We start from the raw sequence: 24287 nt of genomic DNA, 5'->3' as shown, positions 1-24287 counted from the left end.
GGGGGACCTGGGATCTCCCTCCACCTGGCAGCATCCCTGCTGCCTCTGCCAGAGCGGTGTCAGGAAAGCCGGCTAAAACAGAAGGCTTAATGAAGACCCAAGACACACAACACCGAGGACCCAGAAGAACTCAAACCGAATTAACGAGGATTATCAGCAGAGGTTAATACCTAGAAGATGATGTCAGAATTATCTGGCAGATTTCAAAGCAACCATGATAAAAATGTTCCATGAGCAATTTCAAACGCAGTGGAAATGAGGGAAAAATTAGAAGGCCTCGGCAACAAAATAGCAAGTCTCAGCAAAGACACAGAATGTATGGAGAAAAACCAAATGGAAATTTTTAGAACTTAAAAATGTAATGGGCTTCCCTGGTGGCGCAGTGGTTGAGAGGCCGCCTGCCGACGCGGGGGATGCAGGTTCGTGCCCCGGTCCGGGAGGATCCCACATGCCGCGGAGCGGCTGGGCCCGTGAGCCATGGCCGCTGAGCCTGCGCGTCTGGAGCCTGTGCTCCGCAACGGGAGAGGCCACAACAGTGAGAGGCCCGCGTACCGGAAAAAAAAAAAATAAAAAAAAGTAATAACTGAAATAAAAGCTCAGTTGATGAGACCAAGGAAGAGGACAGAGGAAAGAATGAGTGAAGCAGAAAACAGAATCACAGAAATCACCCAGCCTGAATAACAGAAAATAGACTGAAAAAAATGAACAGAGCCCAGGGCCTGAGGAACTATAATAAAAGAAAATTGAAGTCACTGAGTCCCAGAAGGAGAGGAGAAGTTGGCTATGGCTGGAAAGTACTCAAACATTCTTGAAATAATAAAGTTAGAAAAATGGAGACCAGATTTGTGGCCAGGAGTTGAGGAAGAGGCAGAGGTGGGAGGGGACGGGTGTGGCTATAACAGGGCAGCAAGAGGGGTCCCTGTGACAGCAACGTTCCCTGTCTTGACGGCAGCCGTGTCAATTCCCTGCTCATGACGTTGTACCATAATTTTGCGAGATGCTACCACTGGGGAAACTGGGTGGATGGTACAACGGAACCTCTGTATTCTGTTTTACAGCTGCATGTGAATCTACAGTTATCTTAAAACAAGTTAATTGAAAAAAAATAACTCTGCGTGGGTAACCTCTCATCTGTAAGTCCTGTCTGCATTTTCGCTTTTAGATCTATGCTACCAAGTTGCCCTGGATGTACTGATTCATATTCCCAAGAGCAGAGTTTGGCTATCCCCTCATCAAAATGGGGTACATAATTTATTCTTTAATAATCTTTGTCAAGCTTCTCAGTGAACTTTTCTTAATTATAAGGGCATAACCTGCCAGTGCAGCCTGGCACAAAAGACAGCACTGATTAAGTCATTGTGATGGTTCCAATCTCACAGGTAAAAAATTACCAATTATATAAGTGAAAAATTCTTAATATTACTGAATTATTATTTGTTTACATTTTTTTTCTACCTATCATGAACCCACTTGCTTTCACCTTTACTAAGTAATGAATGAGTAAGTGAATACTAAAGCTATTTGCAGGTCAAGTTCTTTTAGTCAACAAGTTTAGACAGAAAAAAATTTAGATAATCATCTAAATATGGGCCAAAGCAGAAGTATAACAGGGGTTAAAATAATACTTTTACATTTACCTTTAAAAACCAATGGCATAAAGATATGAAAAGGAAGATATGGTGTAACAGACCTTTACTTAATCTCCAAAAGTGCTACCGAACAAAATCTGAATATAAACCAACATCTAACAAAAAATCGTGCAAAGTTAGGGTGCTCTGAGACTCCTCTGGTGTCGGGGCAGCCGTCACACTGTCATGTGTGAGGACTGGACACATATCCCATGGGTCCTCCTCCAAGTGTCACACATCTGAGAGGATCGCTGACAGGCAAAGTTGCTCCAGACAGAAATGCAGAGCTTTAGTCGTCAGAGTGGGCGAGCTCCCCGATAAGGGCAGTACCTCTAAAATGACTCCGTACGTTTATATATTCAAGCAGAAGTCTTTCTCTTTCCTCTGTTTCCCATAACGGCATGCACTGTTTTCTGAAGCCGCCTCGTGATTTGCACGTAGCAGTGTTAATAAATATTCTGCCCACTAATTCATTACTTTTGCTGCTATGGGGACAAGTCAGAACAATGTGGACTCCAGAAGGAATCCTGATAAGCCATTTGAAAAATTCTATCTTCATCTGGTTCAATAACTGTTACATGACTTAGTTTCAAATGGAACTACTCATTAGCAATTGCTGATTAATGTGAAAAGGAAAAAAAATTTCATCAACTAATTCAGCAGCTTCAGATGTGGAAAAAGAAATCGTCACAACAAACAAGTGGAAGAGTCTGATCATTCGCTTTCAAGCCGCACATGGTGGAACTCCAGGGTAAAGCTCTACTATGTGATGCACTCAGCACAAAACTGAGAAAAAATAGTCCAGCCCTTTCTACCAGAGTGCAAATGCTGCAAGATATCAAGAATAAAATTTAACAGGAACTTTTTTTCTTCTACTGGTCCCTGAAAAAAATAAAGTGATGTCCCCACCCCTCTTGTTTGTGTTCAGGCTATTTTTAGGATTTATATGACAGTCCTCATAAAGAAAGGCAGATTGCTGGTGTTAATATTAGTTTAATAATAAGTCTCCCTTTCTGGAAGAAAAAAAACAAAAAGCATCCGATGAAAACCAGTATGATGACACCATCCAAGTTGCCAAAAGAGAAAGCTGAAACTCAAACACTGTTTCTTGAACCAAGGCAAATATTTGCTCTGCTAAAAGAAAACAAGACTTCAAGCAGAAATTTCCCTCTGTCCTTTGAAAGGTTTTTTTATTACATTAGAAAATATTTAATGTCCAACAATGAAAGGAGTAGTCCCAGGGTCTACATGAAGCAATTTACAGTCAAGCAAGGCATTTTTATTTAGGTCTGTGACTCTTTCAAACAACTACTTAATATGAGTATTTCTAACAGACCATGAAATGGCTTATTTCACACGTGAGTAACGTGGACAGCAAGCTCCCTATACCAAATTTTAATAAATTTGCTTACTACTCATACAAGTAGCAAAAAAATGACTTCAAATGAATTGTAGAGAGTGTTAGCATCCTTAACTGCATTCTGGGAAATATTCTAATACGCATCATCCCTGGAGTCCAACTATCAACCCCAGTTACTGTTGAACTAGTATTTCAGAAACTTCCTACAAGTTGGTGAAAAACATTTTAATTGGCTAATCTCTAAATATTCCTGAAAAACACACTGTAAAACAGTAACTGCCAACATTCTACTGAACACACTGTTCTAAGTGCTTGAACATGCAAGAATATACAGTTGCTGTCAGGATAAAAGGACATAATGTGGGTATTACCACTAATCCCATTTACAGCCGAGGAAGCCAAGGCAGAGAGAGGTTAACTGACTCACCAGAGGTTACCCAGCTTGTAAATGTCGGGTCTGAGATTCAAACCATGGTGGTCTGACCCCAGAGCCTACACTTGCGGTTGCCCTGTTACATCCCTCGTGCTTGTACACAATTTGGGCTCAGTCACTCAAAATATTCATGGAATTTCACCAATATCGGCTCAAATACCACAACAGTCAATAAGTGGTGGGTTTTCACTTACTATTTAAACGTTTCTCCCATGTCTGACAAACTGCTTTTGTAATTATCTAGAAAGTTTCTCTTGCGTGGAAGCAGAGGTTTAAGAAAGACAGAGTGATAAGCAAACTTTAACCTCCAGGACATCCTCTTACTCCCTTCCCCTGGCGAGGGTCTTAGCGTTTGCTTTCTTTTGATTAGCATTTCCTTCCATTTTTCTTCACATTATTCATAACCCAGCCCATATTTTCCCACCGTAAACAAATCTCACTTCCGTGGGGGAGGTTTCCTTCTAGTTCTTTAAAAGAAATTAATAGGTGTTATTTTTCTCCCAAGCTGATCCCTAATGACCCAATGAACTGTTTATTTTAATTGCACCCATGTGCCTTTATATTGGGGGGTTATGAAGGCCCAATAAAATAAGCCAGGCAATTAGAACTGTCAGAGAGTGCCTGGGATGCCCAGACCCAGTGAAATACACACTTTAGCACCTTCTGATAACTGCACATTTATAAGAGGCAAAGGCCAACAAAATGCTCTGGGGTTTAAACAATCACAGTGATCTGAATTCAGGCTGTAAGTCTGTACATCTTTCAAGCAAAAGCTCCTTTCCCCATTTCCACATGGGTCATTTGGTTCAGTGTGCAATTAGAGAAAGAAAGCAGTAAAGCTAGGTTACTTTGTGTAGGTTTAACGTGCAAAAATACCCACAGTTTCTAACTCAGATAATGGCAGGCATTGTGAGAAGGAGGCAGCTGTTTTGCTTTTTTCTAAAGCTCACAATCACTGTTTACTAAGCTGCCTTATTCCACTCAGATTTTTCTTAAAACTTATGAATGGGCCCAATTAAAAAAAAATCCTCTTCAGAATATTGATGCCAGCAAATCTGCAGAGTCAGACTCAGGAGCTTATTAACTGGTCACAATGAATGTACACCGTCCTCAGGCATCTGCCAATAACTGAGGCTGTTCCATTATTTCCAAAATAATAATAAACATCGCTCTACTTTACATAAGGCTCTTGGCCCTATGATCTCAAAATTCAATGACACATATGTGATACAGAATTAACATGAAAAATCTAACCACGTCACATCAGAAGTTTTTTGAAAACTAAACGTATACCGGATGGATACGAAGCACACGCTAACGAGAAGGTATCTGGACGCCCCCTTCCCTCCTCTCTTCAGACCTCAGCCCTTTTCCACGTTTGCCTGACATCTTCCATGTCAATCAACACCCTCTGTGATGGTGGCCTGACTGTTCACAATGTCCCTACACGGCTGCTGAATTCCAAAATGCAGGTTATACCGGTAAAAAGGAAGCAGGTCTGTACATAAACAATCTTAATGTCAAAAGATGGAAACATCTTAAGAGAAAGCTGCTTGGAAAACAGGACATTCAGTTATTTTCAATCTAGTTGAATTTAGTCCGGTTATTCGGGGAGGAAGCATCAAATCTATAAATTTAAAAACTACCAAGTCATTTGCAAGGCCCATATCCTCACTCCATCACTCGTGGTTGGGTATGCTGGGGGAGGGATCTGGAAGGAGTAGCTCTTAATAAAACAAGATGTATGTGCCTAAGGTATGCAGAAAAAGATGGACTGCTGTCAGATCATGTCCACGGTTCAGGTGGAGAAGAAACAGAATGGTAGATGATTTGTTTATACAACGTAAAACAAATCATACAAAATATGCGGTTCATATCCAAGTCTAAAGATTTTTTTTTGCACCATTTCTTTTGTATTTCATGGACACATTATCACTGGATAAAGAGAAAACAAGTATTTTAGTATCAAACTGTACTCTGGTCCTAATTCCAAACATCTATAAGTGGGCAAGGTTATAAAACAACTTTCAGTGATATATTAGGTCCTTTCTAAACTTGTTAATTATGAGTTTAGAAACTATTCTTTTGAGTGCAAAACTAAATCTCTGCCAAGCCAGAAAGACAGGTACCAGTGTTCTTAAATTTGCCGAGAGAGAGAGAGAGAGAGAGAGAGAGAGAGAGAGAGAGAGAGAGAGAGATTTCCTGATTCTTTCAGTTTACTTGCCCAAGTCTCACAGGCCTTACGGTTGGAAATATCCTCATACTTCTATTTTGCTGCAATATCGGCGCCTTCCTTCGGATTACTGAAGGAGGTTAGAAAAAAATGGATCACCTCCTGCCTTAGGATTTTTCCTCTCTACCTGATTTATAAAGAGGCCCTTTGGGGAGGTAGAATGAGATCTGGATTAAGCCCTGGTTACAACTCCACCACACACTAGCTGTGGGACCCCAGGCAGGTCACCTGCCCACACACTGCATATGCTCCTCCCAGCTCTAAACGGTACATCTCAGCCTTACTGGAAAGGTATTCTCTTCTTTCCTTTTTTTTTAAATTGGCTTAAGTGAATTTTATTGGTTTTATTACTGGAGGTATTCCATTGGGCAGACTTGCAGGCATTTCAAAGGAATGCACATACAAGTACAGAATAAATACATATAAACAACCAGAAGATATTAATATATTAATAGCACTAATATTAGTTATGACCTACTGGTAGTGAGATACTTTTACTAAACAATCTCCCCCTCTCTCACAAGGAAGGCTTGAAGGATAGAGACCACAGTGTTTGCACGTTCTTGCTTCTACGAGTTTTTCTGTATTCTTTCACAAAGTCTTGAAACTTTCAGTAAGAAATGGTTTTATCCAGAAAAAAAGCCCCAATAATTGTTATTTTCCTACAGGGTATATGTTTTAGATTCGAGAAAACACAGACCAACCTGTGGAAAACATTTGCAAAACTCTGAATAGAACTGAGCTACAGTTAATGACCTTGGCACCTGGCAGAGCTTACAAACCGGTAGGTGCTCAGCCTGTCACCTGCCCTTGAAAGCAGCTCCTTTGCCCCTTTCCTGTTTGCCCATTTCTGTTCCCCTCTAACCTTAGAAGAGCCTAATTATAGGAATGAGATCACTAAGCAATTGAAACTAACTCCTGACTTATGTTCTCCTGAATGTGCACCATGCCTTGTCTAACCTGTGGATTCTTTTCCTAGATTTCAAGAAGTAAGAATGAAGAATTAAGCAGTTAAAAATGACTAGCTCTCTACCTCCAACAGCCCCCTTAGCAATCCTGCAGAAGATCATGGGGGCAAGATAACATGTGAAGAGAGAGTCAGCCAGTCTGCACCCAATGGACAAGGATGCAGAACCCAACCTCCTGCCTCGATGATTCACTGAGATTCTTTTCCCTTTAAAAACTGTCATGGCTGAGGAGAATCTTCAGAATTGGTCTCTGGACACAAGTCCACCTTCTCCCCAGACTGCTGGCTTTTCTGATTAAAGCACTTTCCTTTCTACTGACACTTGCCTCTCGAGTTATTGGCTTATGAGCAGCAAGCAGCCAAACCTCGGTTTGGTTACACCCTTATTACTGTCTTCCTTCCCTGAACTAGCCAACCACACTCAGCTTCTCAAGAAAATTCTACTCCCAAGAGGACAGAATATTTGTCGTGCTATTTAGAGAAGTCTTCAGTGCCAACTATGAAAGGTCGAAAGAAATTTTGGTGAAAAACAATCCAACTCTTTTCAAATAGTTGAATAAACTTCACAAATAAACACGCTTATTATCCTATGATAATGAGGCATACAAATTCCTCCAAACTTTGAAAACAGAGCCATGCAAATGCATTCCTCAGGCATGAAGGCCTCCCTCACAAAAATGTCTGAGGCAGGCCTTTTGCTATCGTTGTATTCCATCGGCTTTTGTGATTCCAGAGCACGGCACTGAAATGAGAAGTGAGGCGCCATGTTTTAGAACTAGATAAATTACACTTTTACAGCAACCTTAGAGAATGAATTTTGGATGCTCCACACGAGCTGCTTGATTTGTGTTTCTTGCTTTTGGCTGGGATGTGCAAAGGCTGAGTCATCCACCTTCCCAAGCCCTGTTCCACAGTACACAGCAAAACCCTACTAACTCTGTCAGAGCAAGTCTGCAACAAGAGGCTGATGACTTAATATAAATATTCAGAGATTTCCATAAAAGTTAATCAAAACATGTATTACAAGCTTCTAGATCCAGGACCCCTCCACCCCCTTTTTGCCCATAGTCTTCTGAGAGAGCTGTGGCTAAGGGGTGGGGTCTATAAAACTCTCTGGAACCAGAAACCGTACGAGTTGCAGACAGGTCAGCAACGATCATTTTTTCCCCTTTCAGTCATCTTCAGAAAAAAACTGCATCACCAACACAACTGTTTCCTTTTTAGAAAGAATTCAGCCTTTCTTTGCCATGTACATCAAGGAACAGTTAATAGTGACTTACACGATAACTCAAAATATTTACTCACACACAGATTAGATGCAGCCAGGGCATAAAATTAACATGAGCAGCATGCACACATGTACACAAAAGGCATTTTGTCTGGACAGCAGGAGAACGGCGCTAGTCCTGCCAGTGGCTGACTTGCTGAGGCTGGGAGACCAGCAGGTAGATGGCTGCCAACAATGTAGAGATGAGCCTTGCCCAGCACTCAGATGTCCAAGTACCCCAGCTAAATGCTTTTCAAACCCCTTCTGTTGTGGAAGCATAACCAATGAATGGAAACACCACCCACCGTCATCTCTGATCAGGTGGAGGCCCTGGGAGCAAGTGGAGGAAACAAACTGCCCAGACGCCCAAGTGTTCGCCTACCTGCTGGGACCTCAGGATGGCCGCGTCAATCTCCTCCACCTTCTGTGTGATGGTGTCGCTCACCAAGCGGTAGCGTTCGTTGTCCTTGGCCACCATTTTTTCCAGCCCTTCCCTCGCCCTCCAGGGCACCAGCTCCAGGAGAGCAGAGCTCACTTCATTAAGGGAGTCCAGCAGGGCTTTGCTGCTCTTAGCTTCCTTCTTTAGCTCCTGAAAACAGAAGGAAGAAAACACAAACCTGTGGGAAACGCCAAGTCTGAACGGGCTTCTCCTCTAACTGTCCTTGGGGCTAAAGCCCTTCACAGGCCAACGTGATGCACGGATCACCTTAATGCCGGTTACCCCAGTTCTATACCCCTTGGTTACTTAAAGCTATTTTTCAGAAAGGAAAGTGTTCCCTGAGAAGTTCCAAAGAACACTTCCTTTGTCAACATGGCAAGACTTTAGCTTTGAAATGTAATATAATTTAAAAATTGGGAACCCGAACCTGGCAAGTTAACCCAGCAAGTTAATCCAGCTTGCTGGTAACCTCAGAGTAATCAGGTACCAGAAAACTAAAGAGGAAAGTCCAAACCAGAATCAAGGGACCCTCAAAACGAGGACACACTGGCTTTAAATCATCCCAGTTGAATCATTATAGGCTCAGTGGACCTGACCTCCCAGACTGCCTTCATCCATGTGTGATCGTACTTCAGGGATGATAAAAACTGAGGCGGACAACTCTAAGGATGATCAGCATGAGAGAATACCACTCGTGCAATATAATTAGAAAAGCCACCTCATGCTTGGCATCTATCTTATAAAGGTATCACTATTCTAACCAAATTATGTGTATCTCTGAAAACAGTGATCATTTTCCTTTTTTTTTTTTCTGTTTTCATCATTCTGTTTCTATAAGATTCGAGAAACAAATGACAATATGCTGTTTTCATGTCTGGGCTCCTAAAAGTTTAAAGAGCTGATCTGCTGCCAATTTCTGTTGGGTCCATGCCCACCAAGGCATCCTTAAGTATATTAGTAATGACACGTGATAAATATCACTTCGCCCCTGTGTGAATAAGGCTCCCTGAGAGATAACAAGCGGATCCAAAGAGTGTATAAATTGGAGCGTACTTTTTGCCTTGCGTGTGCTTGGCTGGAGGCTTCTCCCTTCAGAACCTGCGTTTCGTATGAACGCAACTCGACCTCCACCTTGTCCAGCCAGGCGCACAGCCCCTCGTGCGTGGAGTGCAGTTGCCTCGCGAGCTGCAGTGCCTGATCCAGGGTCTTGGCGACGTCTGTGCTCAGTTTAGTGATGTCTTGGTACCTCGCTTTAATGGCTTCCAATTTATCTTGAATTATTAAAACTTCATCACCTAGAATTTCAAAGGCATGTCATATCTCATGAAAGGGGAAGACGAGTTCTTCAGCTAAAGAAGTTCTGACCCAAGAAAAGCCCTTTCCTAGGTTTGAATTTTTCTGAGGATATCTGGCAAATGTAAACAGCTCTGAAAATGCAAATATAAAAACTGTAAAGGGCTATGTGGAAAGCACCACCTTTGCAACTATTTGTATGGTCTTCCCATTTTCAAGCACTGGGGTTAAAAACTGCTTAGGTTTGCATACTGAGTTTGTGGCTCACTATCTTGCACAAGATACTTCACCTCTCTCTGTGCCCCTGGTTACTTATCATTACGAATAGAACTTACTTCATAAAGTTGTGATAAAAATTCAATGAGTTTACATTTGCAAAATGTTTAGCACAGTGCCTGCCACATATACACATTTATATATGTATAATCTATGCATGTGTGTGTGTGTGTGTGTTAAAAATAATAAACTCGGGGCTTCCCTGGTGGTGCAGTGGTTGAGAGTCCGCCTGCCGATGCAGGGGACACGGGTTCGTGCCCCGGTCTGGGAAGATTCCACATGCCACGGAGCGGCTAGGCCTGTGAGCCATGGCTGCTGAGCCTGCGTGTCTGGAGCCTGTGCTCCACAACGGGAGAGACCACAACAGTGAGAGGCCCACGTACCGCAAAAAAAAAAAAAATAATAAATAAAAATAAACTCACCTGTACTATTCCAATAAATCCTCACCTGCCTCTATTTAATTTTCAGACACACAGAGAAATTGTGTCCTGGGCTTCAGAGTCCAAGTGCAAGGCTCTCGATACTATATCAAATTCTTCCCATTCATAATGAATGGTACCTGTCCCCCCACCACACACATGTGCTGAATTGGATATAAATACAATGAAACATCCCTACAGCCAAAGGAATTACTAAAACAAGGTAATATCTGTTTTCTTGGTGAGTTCAAGCACAGAGAAATGAAGCCTGGGCATAGTCACACTATGTGTCACTGAATGCCATCTATCTTAAAAATTTTTAAAGCTGTCTACAACCTATGTGCTCATCTAGAACAACTGCCTTCCACAAGTGGAAAACTAATGTCACTCTGCCATGGGATTCTCTGACCAATGCTTGGTGTTATGAGTAATACACAAAACTTCCATTAAAAACTCAGTGAGATCATGAGAAAAACAATGAAATCATAGTCTAAACCCCCCTCGGTCGGCCTTCAAAGCATTCTCCAGGATGAAATCTTGGAGTGGCCCCAAAATTCGAGTGTGCTTTGTGTTTTTCCCCATCTCTAAAATATTTTGAAACCAACACAAAATGCTCACGTCATGAGGATTTGATTTGAAAGGTATCTCACCTGTTGTTCGTTTAAGTAGTTCTAAACCATTTAGTAAGGCCTGATCTACGTCTTGTTTTCTGAGTACGATGTCCTCTTGCAGAACCTAAAACACAGGTATCATTTTTATGCGGGGGAAAAGAAATTTAAATAAGCATTGGCATTATCAGTTAAACTTATTTGAGGAAAGACCTTGCAAATATTCCTCACTGTTCTCATGTTTACCCATCTTTTTTCCACCACTGTGCCCATGTCTCAGTTCATCTATCATAATTCACTCCCCTCTTCAGAAAATGGGTGATGTGGAGACACTGGAGTACTGGTTAATTATGGGCCTTTGTGTACAAAGATGAAATAACAAAATGAAAAGTCAACAATCCAGCTATTGGATAAATTAAATCTCTTCTTACATGTGACTTCATTAAAAGTAACTGAGTACAACACTACTTACTCTATATAAAATAGATAAACAACAAGGACCTACAGTACAGCACTGGGAACTCTGCTCAATACTTCGTAATAACCTATATGGGAAAAGAATCTGAAAAAGTGTATATATATACACACACATATATACATATACATATATATATGTGTGTGTGTGTGTATGTATGTGTGTGTGTGTATATATATATATATATATATATATATATACACACATACATACACTGAATCCCTATGCTGTACACCTGAAACTAACACAACATTGTTAATCAAGTATACTTCAATTAAAAAAAGTCACTGTATACATAGGCAATGTCTTATTTGAGTACAGCAACTCACCTAAATCACAGTGAACATAAAATAATACAGAAATAAGGAAGACTGAGAAAATGAGGACAACTGAAATGAGAAAATAAAGTAAAATAAATCAAAATACCCGCAGCTCAGCCTGCTGTGTCCACAGCCCCTCAGGGCTGGAATCCTGGACCGAGAGCCTCCTCAGCTTGTCATGCACTTCACTCAGCCAGTTCATCAGCTCCACTTCATCTTCCCCAAAAATCTTAGCATTACACAGAGCCTGCTGGAGAAGCTCAGACCTGCCATGGCTTTTCTCTTGAATCTCAATGTACCACACTTGAGAGGAGTCTAGTTTACTCTGCACCATGTCTTTATCCTCCCTGGAGCTCAAAACCTTTAACGACTGGCCAATGCTAACCGCCCGGTGTAAATGTTTATTATGATGGTTGATGTCATCTTCTAAGGCCTAAATAAAGTTTAAAAAAGGAAACAAAAAGAATGGACAAATAAAAATGACAACATAAATTGAACAAAAAGATGACACATGAAATGGGTCTAAGGTTGCACGGATGCATCACACAACAGTACAAAACTCAAATGCATGTCATAAAACCACAAAGGGCACAGAAAACTGGATCTCACTAACGTGTGACGGGAACCTTACTTTGTGCTGGGCAATCTGTTCCTCCAGCTTGGACGCTTGGGTTCCAATGGGTTCGCTATTCGCCAGCCTCTTTTCTGTGGTTGTCAGCCACTCGTTCAGTGGTTCCAAGGTTTCGTGAAACTGCTGTGCTACCACTGAGATACCTTCCAACTGACGATTCCTGAAAACGTGCCAAGAGGAAGGTCATTCAGGGATGAGAAACGTGGGAAACTGTCAACAGAAATCTTCACTCGTGCTCCCGCGTTCCACTCCAAACGGTTTTTGTAGAAAACATCTAACGTTAAAATTAAAATCTGTCGCACGGAGAGGACACTTTAAAATATTTCTCCTATTCTCCATGCTTCCACTGCCGGGGGCCGGGGTTCGATCCCTGGTCGGGGAACTAAGATCCCACAAACCATGTGACATGGCCAAAAAAAAAAAAAAAGAAATATCTATGAAAAACTTTAAAAATAGTTCTCCTATTAAATAAAAGTAAAGCTGAACAACACATCAACCTCAAGTGCCTGAATCTTGTGAAAGTCTTAAGTAACCTGGTTGTAATACTTACAATAATAATAGGTATAATCATAGTAATGTTATAATAACAATAGTAGCCATAATAATGATAGTAATAGGTAATACTTACTGAACATATATTCTGTGCTTTATGTAACAGTTAACCTCAATCAGAGCATCAGTTACTGAGATTGCTTTAATCAAATGGTCAAAATTAGATTTAAATTTTGAAGAATAACTATAGCATCCCCTGTGCTGGAATTACTAGTGAGTCCTCCTTTAAAAAGTACACTGTCAGGTATATTTCCCCAAGGCAACAGTTAATATTTTATGGACTAAAATATCATGAAAGAGGAGAAATATTCCCCAGACTTTAACTTGTAACAGAGTTTGAACGCTTTTAGAAAACCCATTGTTTCCTCCCTTAAAAAGGTACCACGTAAGTTAAAACCTACTTGCACCGTCCTCGGTTTTTATCTACGGCAAGTGATTGTGCTGGTCTGTATACAGAGGACTTGATTCTGTATCCAGTCCTGTGAATTATTTTTGCTGGGACCAAGAGCTGCTGTCTTAACCTGTTATCATGTTTAATTCGTAGAGAATTACATGATTTGAGAAATGAGCTTTCTATGGGGACAAAGGGAATTATGGACAACTGGCACATGCTACCGAACATAATTTCTATACCTTCATATCACAAATTACATATGCATATATTTTTAAAACCTTCAGTTGAAATACATTTGATCTTTTTAAAAAAATGAATAAAATTACTACATTATTTTTGACTTCTGGATTATCACTATTTATGACTCTTTTTAAAAATTCTAATATCCAATCACCTAGAATCACTGGAAAGAACTATTTTGCAACTAGGTTTAATTGACTATGATTTAAATTGTAAGGGAATCTATTAGTCTGTGTGTGAATCATAGCATCACCACCATCCCTCCACTTAATACCGCTGTGAGGAAGGTTTAGGGAAAAAAAAGGACAGTCATGGGAGTAAAGCAGAGATCTCGACTTTCATTTATTAAAAAAAAAGTATTGAGAGTCTCTCCCATGGCAGTAATTCTGGGGCATTACACAGAAGGAATAATCTACTGACACACATTAAAAAATAACATGAAACTTCCAGCCTCCTTCGGAGCCCCTTATTCAATGGTCCTAGAATGATAACTCCTTCTGCTCCGTAATTCAAGATTGGACAAACCCTTCTCTGCACCATCTTAGTTCCAAAGAAGGTAGGAATGTATGGAGATGCTCATTCTCTTCAGTGGGTCATCTATTTCCAACCCAGCCAGTGTACACTTCAATGTTGCTACAACATGACATCGGTCAATGTGGTGCCAGTGAAGAGAATGAAGAAAGAACTATATTCAATATCTTATGATAAACCATAATGGAAAAGAATATTTTAAAAAAGAATGTATACGTATGTATAACTGAGTCACTCTGCTGTACAGGAGAAATTCATACAACATTGTAAATCAACTATACTTCAATTAAAAAAATTAAAAAGAAAAAAACCCAAAGTGTAATGAAGCCCGGTGGAGCCACGCTCCAGCTTCCGGTCCTGGTAGACGTCACAGCACTCTTCATCTGCCTCACTTCCCAGATAACTCCCACTCCTCCTTTAAAACAGAGCTTAGCTGTCACTTTCCTGCCCCAGGCCAGGTTCCTCCTGTTCTCTGCTTCCACAGCACCCTGTGCCCAGGTTTCACTTTGAACCATCACATTTGTCATTAGTCTTCAATGGCTATGAAACCCTGCTAGGCTGTCCCTTGTCTGAGGGCAGGGATGATCTGACCAGCGCACCCGTGAGGAAGGCCCAGCTCTGCCTGATGCACGGTAGGCAGGCGATAACTACGTTATAAACGAATGAACGAATGACCCCCAAAGGAAATACTCTTCTTAAGAGTTGGGATAGATTTGGAGACTACAGGACATCCCCATAGGGGAATAAGGACAGAGGTGCCATAGCCCTTGACCTCCATGTTCACATACATGATAAACACAGGAAAATAACAATTTGAAGAAAAGCATTACCAAAATACAAGAAATCAGTATGAACGCCACTGGTGCTCTTTCCAAAGACTGGAAGCATTTACCTTGTTTCAGCCTTATTAAGCAAGGCCGCCCATCTGCTATCCAAGAGACTCAGTTGTTTCAAAATCTTCACTTTATCTGCAGGTTCTGCTGTGGCGGCAATTTTTTCTCCTTCCCGTTTGATCACCTCCACGGTAGATTTGCGGTCATCTAACAATCTCTGAAGAAGCTTAAGACAAAATAGTAAATTTTTAAAAAAATAAATAAAAAGAAAGGAAACAAAGCGATAATTTTATCAACATATGGAAAACATACACAAAGTACTTTTGATATGTAACAAAAATAACTTTGGGGCTTCCCTGGTGGCGCAGTGGTTGAGAGTCCGCCTGCCGATGCAGGGGACGCAGGTTCGCGCCCCGGTCTGGGGGGACCCCGCATGCCGCGGAGCAGCTGGGCCCGTGGGCCATGGCCGCTGAGCCTGCGTGTCTGGAGCCTGTGCTCCGCAACGGGAGAGGCCACAACAGTGAGAGGGCTGCGTACCGCAAAAAAAAAAAAAAAAAAAAAACTTTGTGTGGATTCACATACAAAAGGACCTGAGAAGTAGGATTTTTTCAAAAAAACCTCATTTTGTTTAATGATTCATTACTATTGTGTCAAACATTGTGGTGGCGGCTTTTCACACTAAATAAAACGAATATTGATAAGGCCACTGAACTATTCGTTATTAACTTGTTAATATAAAGTAATGGAGTAGAATGTGCCGCTTAGGATAACTCCTCTGCACTGATAGCGCAAAATCCCAATTATTATAATGAAGTGGGAATGTCCTAAACAATCAACAGTGATCTGTCCCACTGAGATAGAAAAGGTCATTATAAATCACTGCTGTTTTCAAAACCTCTTCCCATGTTAAACAATCCACCGCAGAAGGGAAGTTGAAAGTCAGACCAAGTTCACAAGCTAGTGAGGCTACAGCTAGAGGCTCTTGGTTGCTTTTAGGGGGTAAGATAGCTCCTAAAATTCTTTACGAGGATGAAAACTAAAAAGAGCCTTTAAATATCATTTCCACAATGAACCGAGGGGGAAACATGTCAGAAATCCCCAAAGCTGGCTAAAGAAGACTAATATTTCAGGATTGAGCCGTGGAAAAAAATCCAATTTAATGCTTCATTTTGAGAAGCCTGGAAGGGAGTGTTTGACATAGGTAGCCAGAAATCAGGATTCCCTTCCTCCAATGAATCAAAACAAGTATTTCAGGAATAAGTGCAATCCCCCGGCCCTGTGTGAAGAGCAGTGAGGAAGGCACAGGTGTACAGAATGCTGAGTACCGCACTGCTTCCTTAACCTGACCCTGACTGATGCCTAAGGACCAAAGGCACAGACAGTCACCCAGAAGTAACAAGCTGGAAGGGTATTTTCTCACTGTCACTTTGGGATCAAGGCCACCACAGCAGGAAGGGAGAGGAACAGGGCCAAAGAGAAGGGGAAGAGATGCCCTCTCTTGACACAGGTCAGAGTCATCATAAAATTAAAGTACAACAGGTGGTTTAGGCAGTAAAGAGAACAATTAAGTGGATTACTTTTGGTAAACTTTAACGAGCAGCTTCTAGCAATTAAGAAAGCAAAATCAATAGACAGGTTTTGTTGGCTAAGCATAGTTCATTAACTCTGGGCAAATAATAAGTGTTTAAATTAAATCGTGAATGGTAGCAATTATTATATTTAACACCAGATTATATTATATATTTATTACATTATATAAATTATACATATATATTATTTTATTACATATTATTATATATTACCATATTTTTTCAAAAATCAAACAAATGCAATGTGTTTCCTGTTATATTTCTTTAATCCATACCTATAAATCTATTTCTAATAAGTTAATTTCCCAAGATACTAAAGTCTTCGAAGAATTTTTAGAGAGAGTAGTACTGGATGTCAAAACCCAATTAAGCCTCTTAATCCAGTCTCTTCTTTCTAAAGGTCCCGTCTTTTTAAAGAGAAACCTTATCAGTGTGCTGTGTGCCAGGTGCCACCCCACCATGTGTCATTTCAAGTCATGGCTGACAAATCAATATTGGACAAGTCACTAAATGCTTCCTAATGACCACAAAAATTGTACATGTGGCCCCAAGTAGTCACCATCCCTCTAAGAAGTGTCTTTCCAACTGGGTCCTGTATTTGCAGAATCAAAAGACACAGCAGCATGGTTCTCAGTGTATGTGAATCAACTCTCTGCCATGTCAGTACAGGCTGAACCATAACAAACTGCCCATACGGACTCGATAAAATAGGCAATTGCATGTGCATCAACCTAATACACAGGAGAATGATATTTCTGTTCTAAGTCACCTTTTCGGTAAGTGATGTCTTCGAACTCAACTACACTATTTTTTAAAATTGTACACACACACACCCCCACTCAGCACTTCCTGTCCCCCACCCTTGCGCTCTGTCTCTTGCTAATAACTCTTATCTCCCATCCCAGTGTTATTTATCGATGGCTAATGTAACACCATTTACGTGTTTACTTTGTTTATTGTCTCTCTCTCCCCGTTCCTCTCTTCCCAATAAACCTTAAACTCGATGAGGAACGTCTATGGTTTGTATACAATGATATATCTCCAGCACCTGGAACCATGGCTGACCTGTGGCAGATGGTCCACAAATATTTGTTGAATGACTAACAAAACAATGTCTACAGCGTTGATTACCAGTTAAGGAGGATATCCTATTAACACAAAGAGAGTCACAAGGTGAACTTTTACTCTCATTGTTAAGATTTAACATGAAACAGTACGGAAGCTCCGCTAACTTACCTTCTGCTCTTGTATCTGGGCCTTCACCACCTTGAACTCAGCCGATGGGGGCTTCTGATTGGCCACAAGCTCCTCGGTGTCCACCATCCAGCTGAGTAGGGACTCCAGGGCGTCCTGGAACCTCCCGCAGTGCAGCAGGGCCTCCTGCAGCTGGGCTGCTCGCTGGGCCACCTGCACAGCACCAGGGATCCCCAGTTATCTACTGCGTTCATGAGAAATGAAATTTGCCCACCAGCCAACACTTTCCACGCTCATCTTCCCATTTGGTCACAAATTTTCTTTTCCTTCTCACTTAAAATTCACCCAAAGCATTGCTAGTGGGCAGGATACAGATGGAAAGGAGACAAACTCAAACTTAGCAAGTAAGCCAAGGAGATAAGGTTGCCATCTCAACCAGTCAGTGCAAAAGGGGAAGCTTTGAGATTCTGGAAGTATCCAATACATTTATGATTAGCAATGAATGGTTCAAATATTTTAAGGTTACTGAAAGAAACAGTGCCTTATTCATTTTTATCATTATCCCTGGTATTCATTCTTTATTTCCTACTGTTGAATATTTTTTTAAAGACTAAGATTTAAACAACAATATTATTATGGAGAGAATCAGAATTACATTCTGCTAGGCAAAATAACTATGAAGTATCCAATTAAATTCTGCTAGATCCAAGCTCTATAGAGTCCTTTCTTGACAAGCCAGGGCCTTTGTCGCCCAGTAAATGGAGTCTCTGTGTTCTGCACAGAGATATCCTATTGCCCCCTCAAAGGTCTTTTCTTTTTGGGCTGAAAAAGTAGTTGGCAAGATATTTTAAGCTCCATGGAAAGTATTCACACCTGACACTGCATCCCAGTTGTATTTGAGGAGTGCTGCGGTACAAATCGAACTCTAAAGAAGGATAAATGTCATTCTGAGATCCAGCCACTGCTTAAGATTTCAACGCAAGGAAAACTCCAAGAACAATCCCCCACCACTACCACCACTAGACGAGCACTGCCATCCCGAAATCCTTTTCTGATCATTTCTGTCACATAAAGAGCTGCCACTGTGAGTCAGCATCACCTTCTTAAGATATCAGAGCATTATTTTCCAGTGTTTTCCATCATGGGCATTTAGAAAAAGGCGGGATCTACATCTTATCAGTAAAATGGTATTTGGACTTAATGATCTATAGCGAGGTGCAAACCCTTAGTCCAGGGCAAACAGACACAGAGCTGTACTGTGTGACCTATGACACAGTGTGGAGTGAGTTGCTGACATCTGAAAATTAGGTTTCACATAAAAAGTGAGAGTTCCAAGTTCTTTGCAAAATAAGTAAACGATATGGCAACAGGGAGCCCAGGTCCCTATGGGACACTGATTATGGAGCCAAGTAGCCCCTGTGCCCTTGGAGGTGCGTGTGCTCCCACCATCCCAGGGCCAGGATCCTGGCTGCCTGCCATCACAGCTGTGCGGCCGGGTCCCTATCCGCATGGGAGTGGTGGGTGGGGGAGGTCCTTCCTGCATCTGTGCTGCCCAGCAAGCCCTGGGGACATCTAGGGTGGGCTATCAGTTCATGGGGATGGCAAGGAACGGGCAGGTTTAGGGAAGCTTGGTTACTAGAAATACGACTGGTGGTCACAGCAAATGCTGGAGAAGAACAATCCACAGAAATGACAACGAAGGGGGTGGCAACGTCACCTTCTTGTTGAGGGTCTTCCATCGCGCACTGGCATTGTCCAGGTCCCGCTCCAAAGCCTGGGTGCTGGTGCCCTTAGCGGCACTCTGAATGAGGCCTTGGCCCAGCCAGTTCACCTCCTGCTGTTTAACCTGCAAGGGTTCAATCTCTTCTTTTTGGAACACCTGCATTGGAAAGAATAATTATATGAATTATAGTACCTAACAGCCACCAAATATAAACATCTGTCCAATCATCAGGTATAGATTATTAGAAATAAAGATCATTTTTGTTGCCTAGTCATGTGTTACAGCTGCTTTACGAATAATAATGAGAAAGTAAACTAAATATAAATTCACAATATTATCAAAACCATTCAGGTCAGAAAGAGAACGATAAATACCATATGATATCACTTACATGTGGAATCCAAAATATGACACAAATGAACTTATCTATGAAGCAGAAACAGACTCACAGACATGGAGAACAGCTTTGTGGGACTTCCCTGGTGGCGCAGTGGTTAAGAATCCACCTGCCAAATGCAGGGGACACAGGTTCGATCCCTGGTCCGGGAAGATCCCACATGCTGTGGAGCAACTAAGCCCGTGCGCCACAACTACTGAGCCTGCGCTCTAGAGCCCACAAGCCACAACTACTGAAGCCCATGCGCCTAGAGCTCATGCTCTGCAACAAGAGGAGCCACTGCAATGAGAAGCTCACGCACCACAACAAAGAGTAGCTCCCCCTTGCCGCAACTAGAGAGAGCCCGCGCGCAGCAACGAAGACCCAATGCAACGCAAAATTAATTAATTAATTAATTAATTAATTAATTTAAAAAAGAGAGAACAGACTTGTGGTTGCCAAGGTCGGGGGAGGGATGCACTGGGAGTTTAGAGTTAGTAGATGCAAACTATTACGTATAGGATGGATAAACAACGAGTTCCCTTACTGTAGAGCACAGGGAACTATATTCAATATCCTGTGATAAACCATAATAGAAAAGAATAGAAAAAAGAATGTATGTATATGTATAACTGAGTCACTTTGCTGTACAGGAGAAATTAACACAACATTGTAAGTCAACTATACTTCAATTAAAAAAAAAAAGAAGGTATAGAAAATGCTAAGGAGCAAAATGGTAACAAGGCCCAAGATGAGCCTTCCTGGCAAGAATCCTTATAGGCCCTTCCAAGGATGCCTGCTGATAACTGGCAAATGACATTTGAGACTCAAATTGGAAATGGGGGTCACTGACAAGAAGATGACGTGAGCCAGAGGGGCAAATACAGGGAAAGAAACAGAAAAAAGAGGTAGATGGGCACTGCAATAGTGTGGATCCCTACACGTCTAGCCCCTCAACATCTGTCAAGATGCCGACGGGCTTGCAGGATGCACGGAGGCCTCACCCCATGGATCTGATCACGCAGGGCCGGCACAGCAACCCTGGTCACCCTTGGATCACTGCCTGCACTGTCGGCAGTTTTCCAGCACGCTCCCTGCCGACTCTCCATCCCACCCAACTTAAAGGCCCCGCTGCCTGTAACTGGCAAAAGATCTAATTAATGTATTAGGGTAAAATGCAAGTTCCACGAAAGCACAAATTTCTCTTTTCCTTATAGTCATTCTACACCCTGGACTTACCACAGTACCTAGCTTGTAATATGGACCTGTTAATGATTTGCCAAATGAATATCAGTATAGAAAATTTTATTTATACCTTGGGGTATATGATGATAACCCCTCAACAGATAATACTGGGGGGGTACATCAACTCTTTCACAGATAATACAAATGTTTTTAATATAGGGCTTGAAGGATGCTAGGAGGGCAAATAAATTAATTTAACTAAGGAAGGAAAGCTTCAGCTAGAGATTAAGGTAAGACAAGGTTTGGGGCACTGAGTCATTATACTACAGGCCACTATATAAGTATATCAACAGTCCAAGTGAATGAACAGTTAAACAGAATATATGAAAACAATAAAAACAAATATCAAAATAGGACTTAAGAAAAAATTACAGGCACAGTATGGAAAATAATTTTGAAAGATGTAGAGGCTGCCAGAGACAAACTCCGCTGACTCTGGAGCAAGCCCGGCACACAGGATACTTCTGTGTTATAGTGTGAATGAGTAAATTAAAGAACAGCAAACAAATAAATGATCATCTCTTCTAAAAGTCCCCTCTTAGCAAAAAGCCCAAACTTCTTCCACAGAAAATCCAGACAGTTTCCACACTGGCTAATTGTTTCTATATAACAATACTCAGTATAAAAAGTCAACTACACATAAACAAAGAATTATAAGAATTCCCCAAATCATTGGGAAAAAATTACCATATGTCTTTCATGATTTTTAAAAAAGGCATTAATTTACCTAATAAGTCAATAGAAACTTACAGGAAGGTAGTGAAAACAGAATTTGGTGCTATGATCCTACTTCTTTTCTATACCACTTTCCAAGTTACTATTTCTAGGAACTAATAGCTGTAGATATGTTTTATTACTTACCAAGAAGAAGAGGGCGGAGGGAAACTGCTACATTTTAAATTCCAGGAACTTGTCTGGTATATAAGGATGCAGGGAAAAGTTTTATTCTCCCTCACAGCTAATTTTCAGGGCAAAACAAAACAAAACAAAAACCTAATAAAAACGTTCCAGTAAATTGCCTTAACCCCTGGACTTGGTTTTAAAGAAATGAATTTCAGGGTTGCCTATCAGCGTAGTTCTGGGTTGAGTCTGTGGTAATTTTCTCAAGTGCTAACAAAAATACACTAAGGGTTTAAAAAAAAGATAACTACTAAAGAATCTATATACTCCTAACAGTTTAATTACTTTCTACAAATAAACTGCAAAATACAGTAAAAAAAAAAAAAGGTACTCTGCTAAGCTTTCAAACTAGCATGCCATTTAATGCAACCTCAGGGAAAGGGCATCCCTGATTAGAGCAATTATTTCATAGACTGATAGTGTCCAAATTCCTTATCTCTCAGTAACAAAATACCTAGGAAGAGAGACCCTCCCCCCAATTGAACCCATGAGTACACAAACACAACAGAAGCTTAAAATAAAATAAAATTACCTCTGAGGCAAAGTTTACCAGAAGAGCTTAGGAAAAGGACCAAAATAGCTGAACTTCAATCTAAGTGGGAAGAAAAAAATTACAGGCTTGACAACCAACCTCTCCCTATTACAAGGCAGTACGCTTTACTTGCTTACCTCACTCACCACTTACCAAAAGTGAGGGGCTATACAAGTGAGGGGCATAATACAGCACAATTACCTCTCTCCTCCATGCAGAGCTACTGAGAGAACACTTTCAGAACGTGTAAAAAGTCCTCAATTTGAGGAGAGCACTTCTCAGACCATAACAATACTGTGTTGGTACCTTCCTAAGCCCGTTCGAGCTTAATAAATCCAATATAACTGCCCTTAAATGGCAAGGTCTTAAACCACAATTTGTGGAAAAGCCTAAGCCTAACATAAATTCACAGTGGAGGCATTCAAATGAAAGGGAACAGCCACCGTCTCTACAACCAGGAGCAGGACTCCAAACAGCTGGGGATAATCAGGCTCCTCAAAAATGGTCCCTAATTAATTTGTTGTTATGATCATATCAATATCTGCCATCTGGTAGGGTACTAGTCAACCCCCCCCAAAGACAAGACCGGATTGACCATGATTGGAAACACCAGTGGCCACTTGACAACACTACCACAGACCTTGGGCATCACAGAGTTTCCCATCTCCAGTTAATTACCTGAACTGAGTGAAAGCCATTACAGACAGGGTCCAAGGTTCCTGCCCGGGCCCTTGTTTTGCGGACAGCGGCTTTCTTTCTTACTGCTCTGAATTTTGGGGAGCATTGCATAGGGATCGCCTCCATCTCCTGGGAAGAAAGGGGAGCCTCCATGTCCTCTTTAGATGTTACGTTGGATTCTTCCAAATTGTACTGTGTCAATAATGTCAGGTTTTCTACTAAACTTGCGCTACCCCCATCTATATCATTTCCCCCCAGATCTGTGTGAGGGAGAGCCAAATCCTCAGGAGAACCTCCCATATATTCCCTACTTCGTGCTGTGCTTTGTAATTCTCCTGGTCCGTATGTTTTTCCTTCTTCTCCGGGGTTAGAAATACACTTGTTTTCTCCCTCTCTTGGCAAAATGAATGGGTCAGCCTTAAGAGTGCTCTCTTTGACATCATTCTGCAGGCAGCAATTTTCACCACGGATTTCCTTTTGACCGTTGACACGTTTTGTTTCCTCTGGTGGAGAAACATCATGTAAAATCGTTTTGAAGTTGTCATCAAGGTGGGCGCTTCTGCATGAAAGCAAGGGGATTTTCTGTTCGCTGATGGAATTAACAGAAAAAAAGGGTCTATATTGCTCTGCTATGTGAATATCTTCAGCAGAAGACAAGCTTCTAATTCGGGTTGGGTCTCCAGGTAAAATGCCCTGTGTTTCTTCCCTCTCGGCTGGAGGACTGCATAACCCAGAGTCATCCTCCTCCGACGTGGGAGAATGACTACCCCCTCTGCACTTGCCAGCCTTGGTAACAGCATCTGACAGATCAGGAGGTTCAACAAAAGAGCTTTCACTTTTGTTTGCATAATCCATAAAATTGGCTGGGACGAACATTCGCCATGACCGTCTATGCTCTTTCTTTTCTGCGTGAGATTTGGCTTTGGGTAATCCTGTGCTTCTGATGATATCGCTATTTAGTTTGAGGGCATCGAAGATCATCTTTTCATCGAGTTTGTGAGTTTCACGGCCTCTCAGCTCAAATGCACTGGAAGAAGCAAGGGCACCATTGGAGCATAAAGAACTGACATCCAGTGTTCTGTGACTGTAGGGTAAAGTCCGATCTGTGAAATGCCTAGAAGACAGGCTCCCCTTGGAACCAGAGTCAATCT

General features: G+C 41.4%; 1 protein-coding gene across 11 annotated transcripts in view; it reads right to left on the bottom strand.

The window, feature by feature from the left end:
* DST (dystonin) overlaps window positions 1-24287 on the bottom strand; it is a gene marked incomplete at both ends in the record, with an annotated part of 487217 nt that overhangs the window by 64159 nt on the left and 398771 nt on the right. For 8 of the 11 annotated variants that reach the window (XM_079713903.1, XM_079713907.1, XM_079713908.1 and 5 more), the window contains 8 exons: window positions 8271-8477; window positions 9381-9622; window positions 10966-11050; window positions 11825-12151; window positions 12350-12509; window positions 14959-15125; window positions 17725-17895; window positions 19400-19561. In XM_079713903.1, coding sequence (XP_079570029.1) covers window positions 8271-8477; window positions 9381-9622; window positions 10966-11050; window positions 11825-12151; window positions 12350-12509; window positions 14959-15125; window positions 17725-17895; window positions 19400-19561 — 1521 coding nt within the window. The remainder of the gene's footprint in view (window positions 1-8270; window positions 8478-9380; window positions 9623-10965; window positions 11051-11824; window positions 12152-12349; window positions 12510-14958; window positions 15126-17724; window positions 17896-19399; window positions 19562-24287) is intronic. The other 3 variants (XM_079713910.1, XM_079713914.1, XM_079713904.1) reach the window with 1 other exon arrangement.

Source organism: Hyperoodon ampullatus, assembly GCF_949752795.1.
Source record: "Hyperoodon ampullatus genome assembly, chromosome: 10".
In the NCBI taxonomy this organism is placed as follows: domain Eukaryota; kingdom Metazoa; phylum Chordata; class Mammalia; order Artiodactyla; family Ziphiidae; genus Hyperoodon; species Hyperoodon ampullatus.
This window is presented reverse-complemented; position numbering and strand designations above follow the sequence as displayed.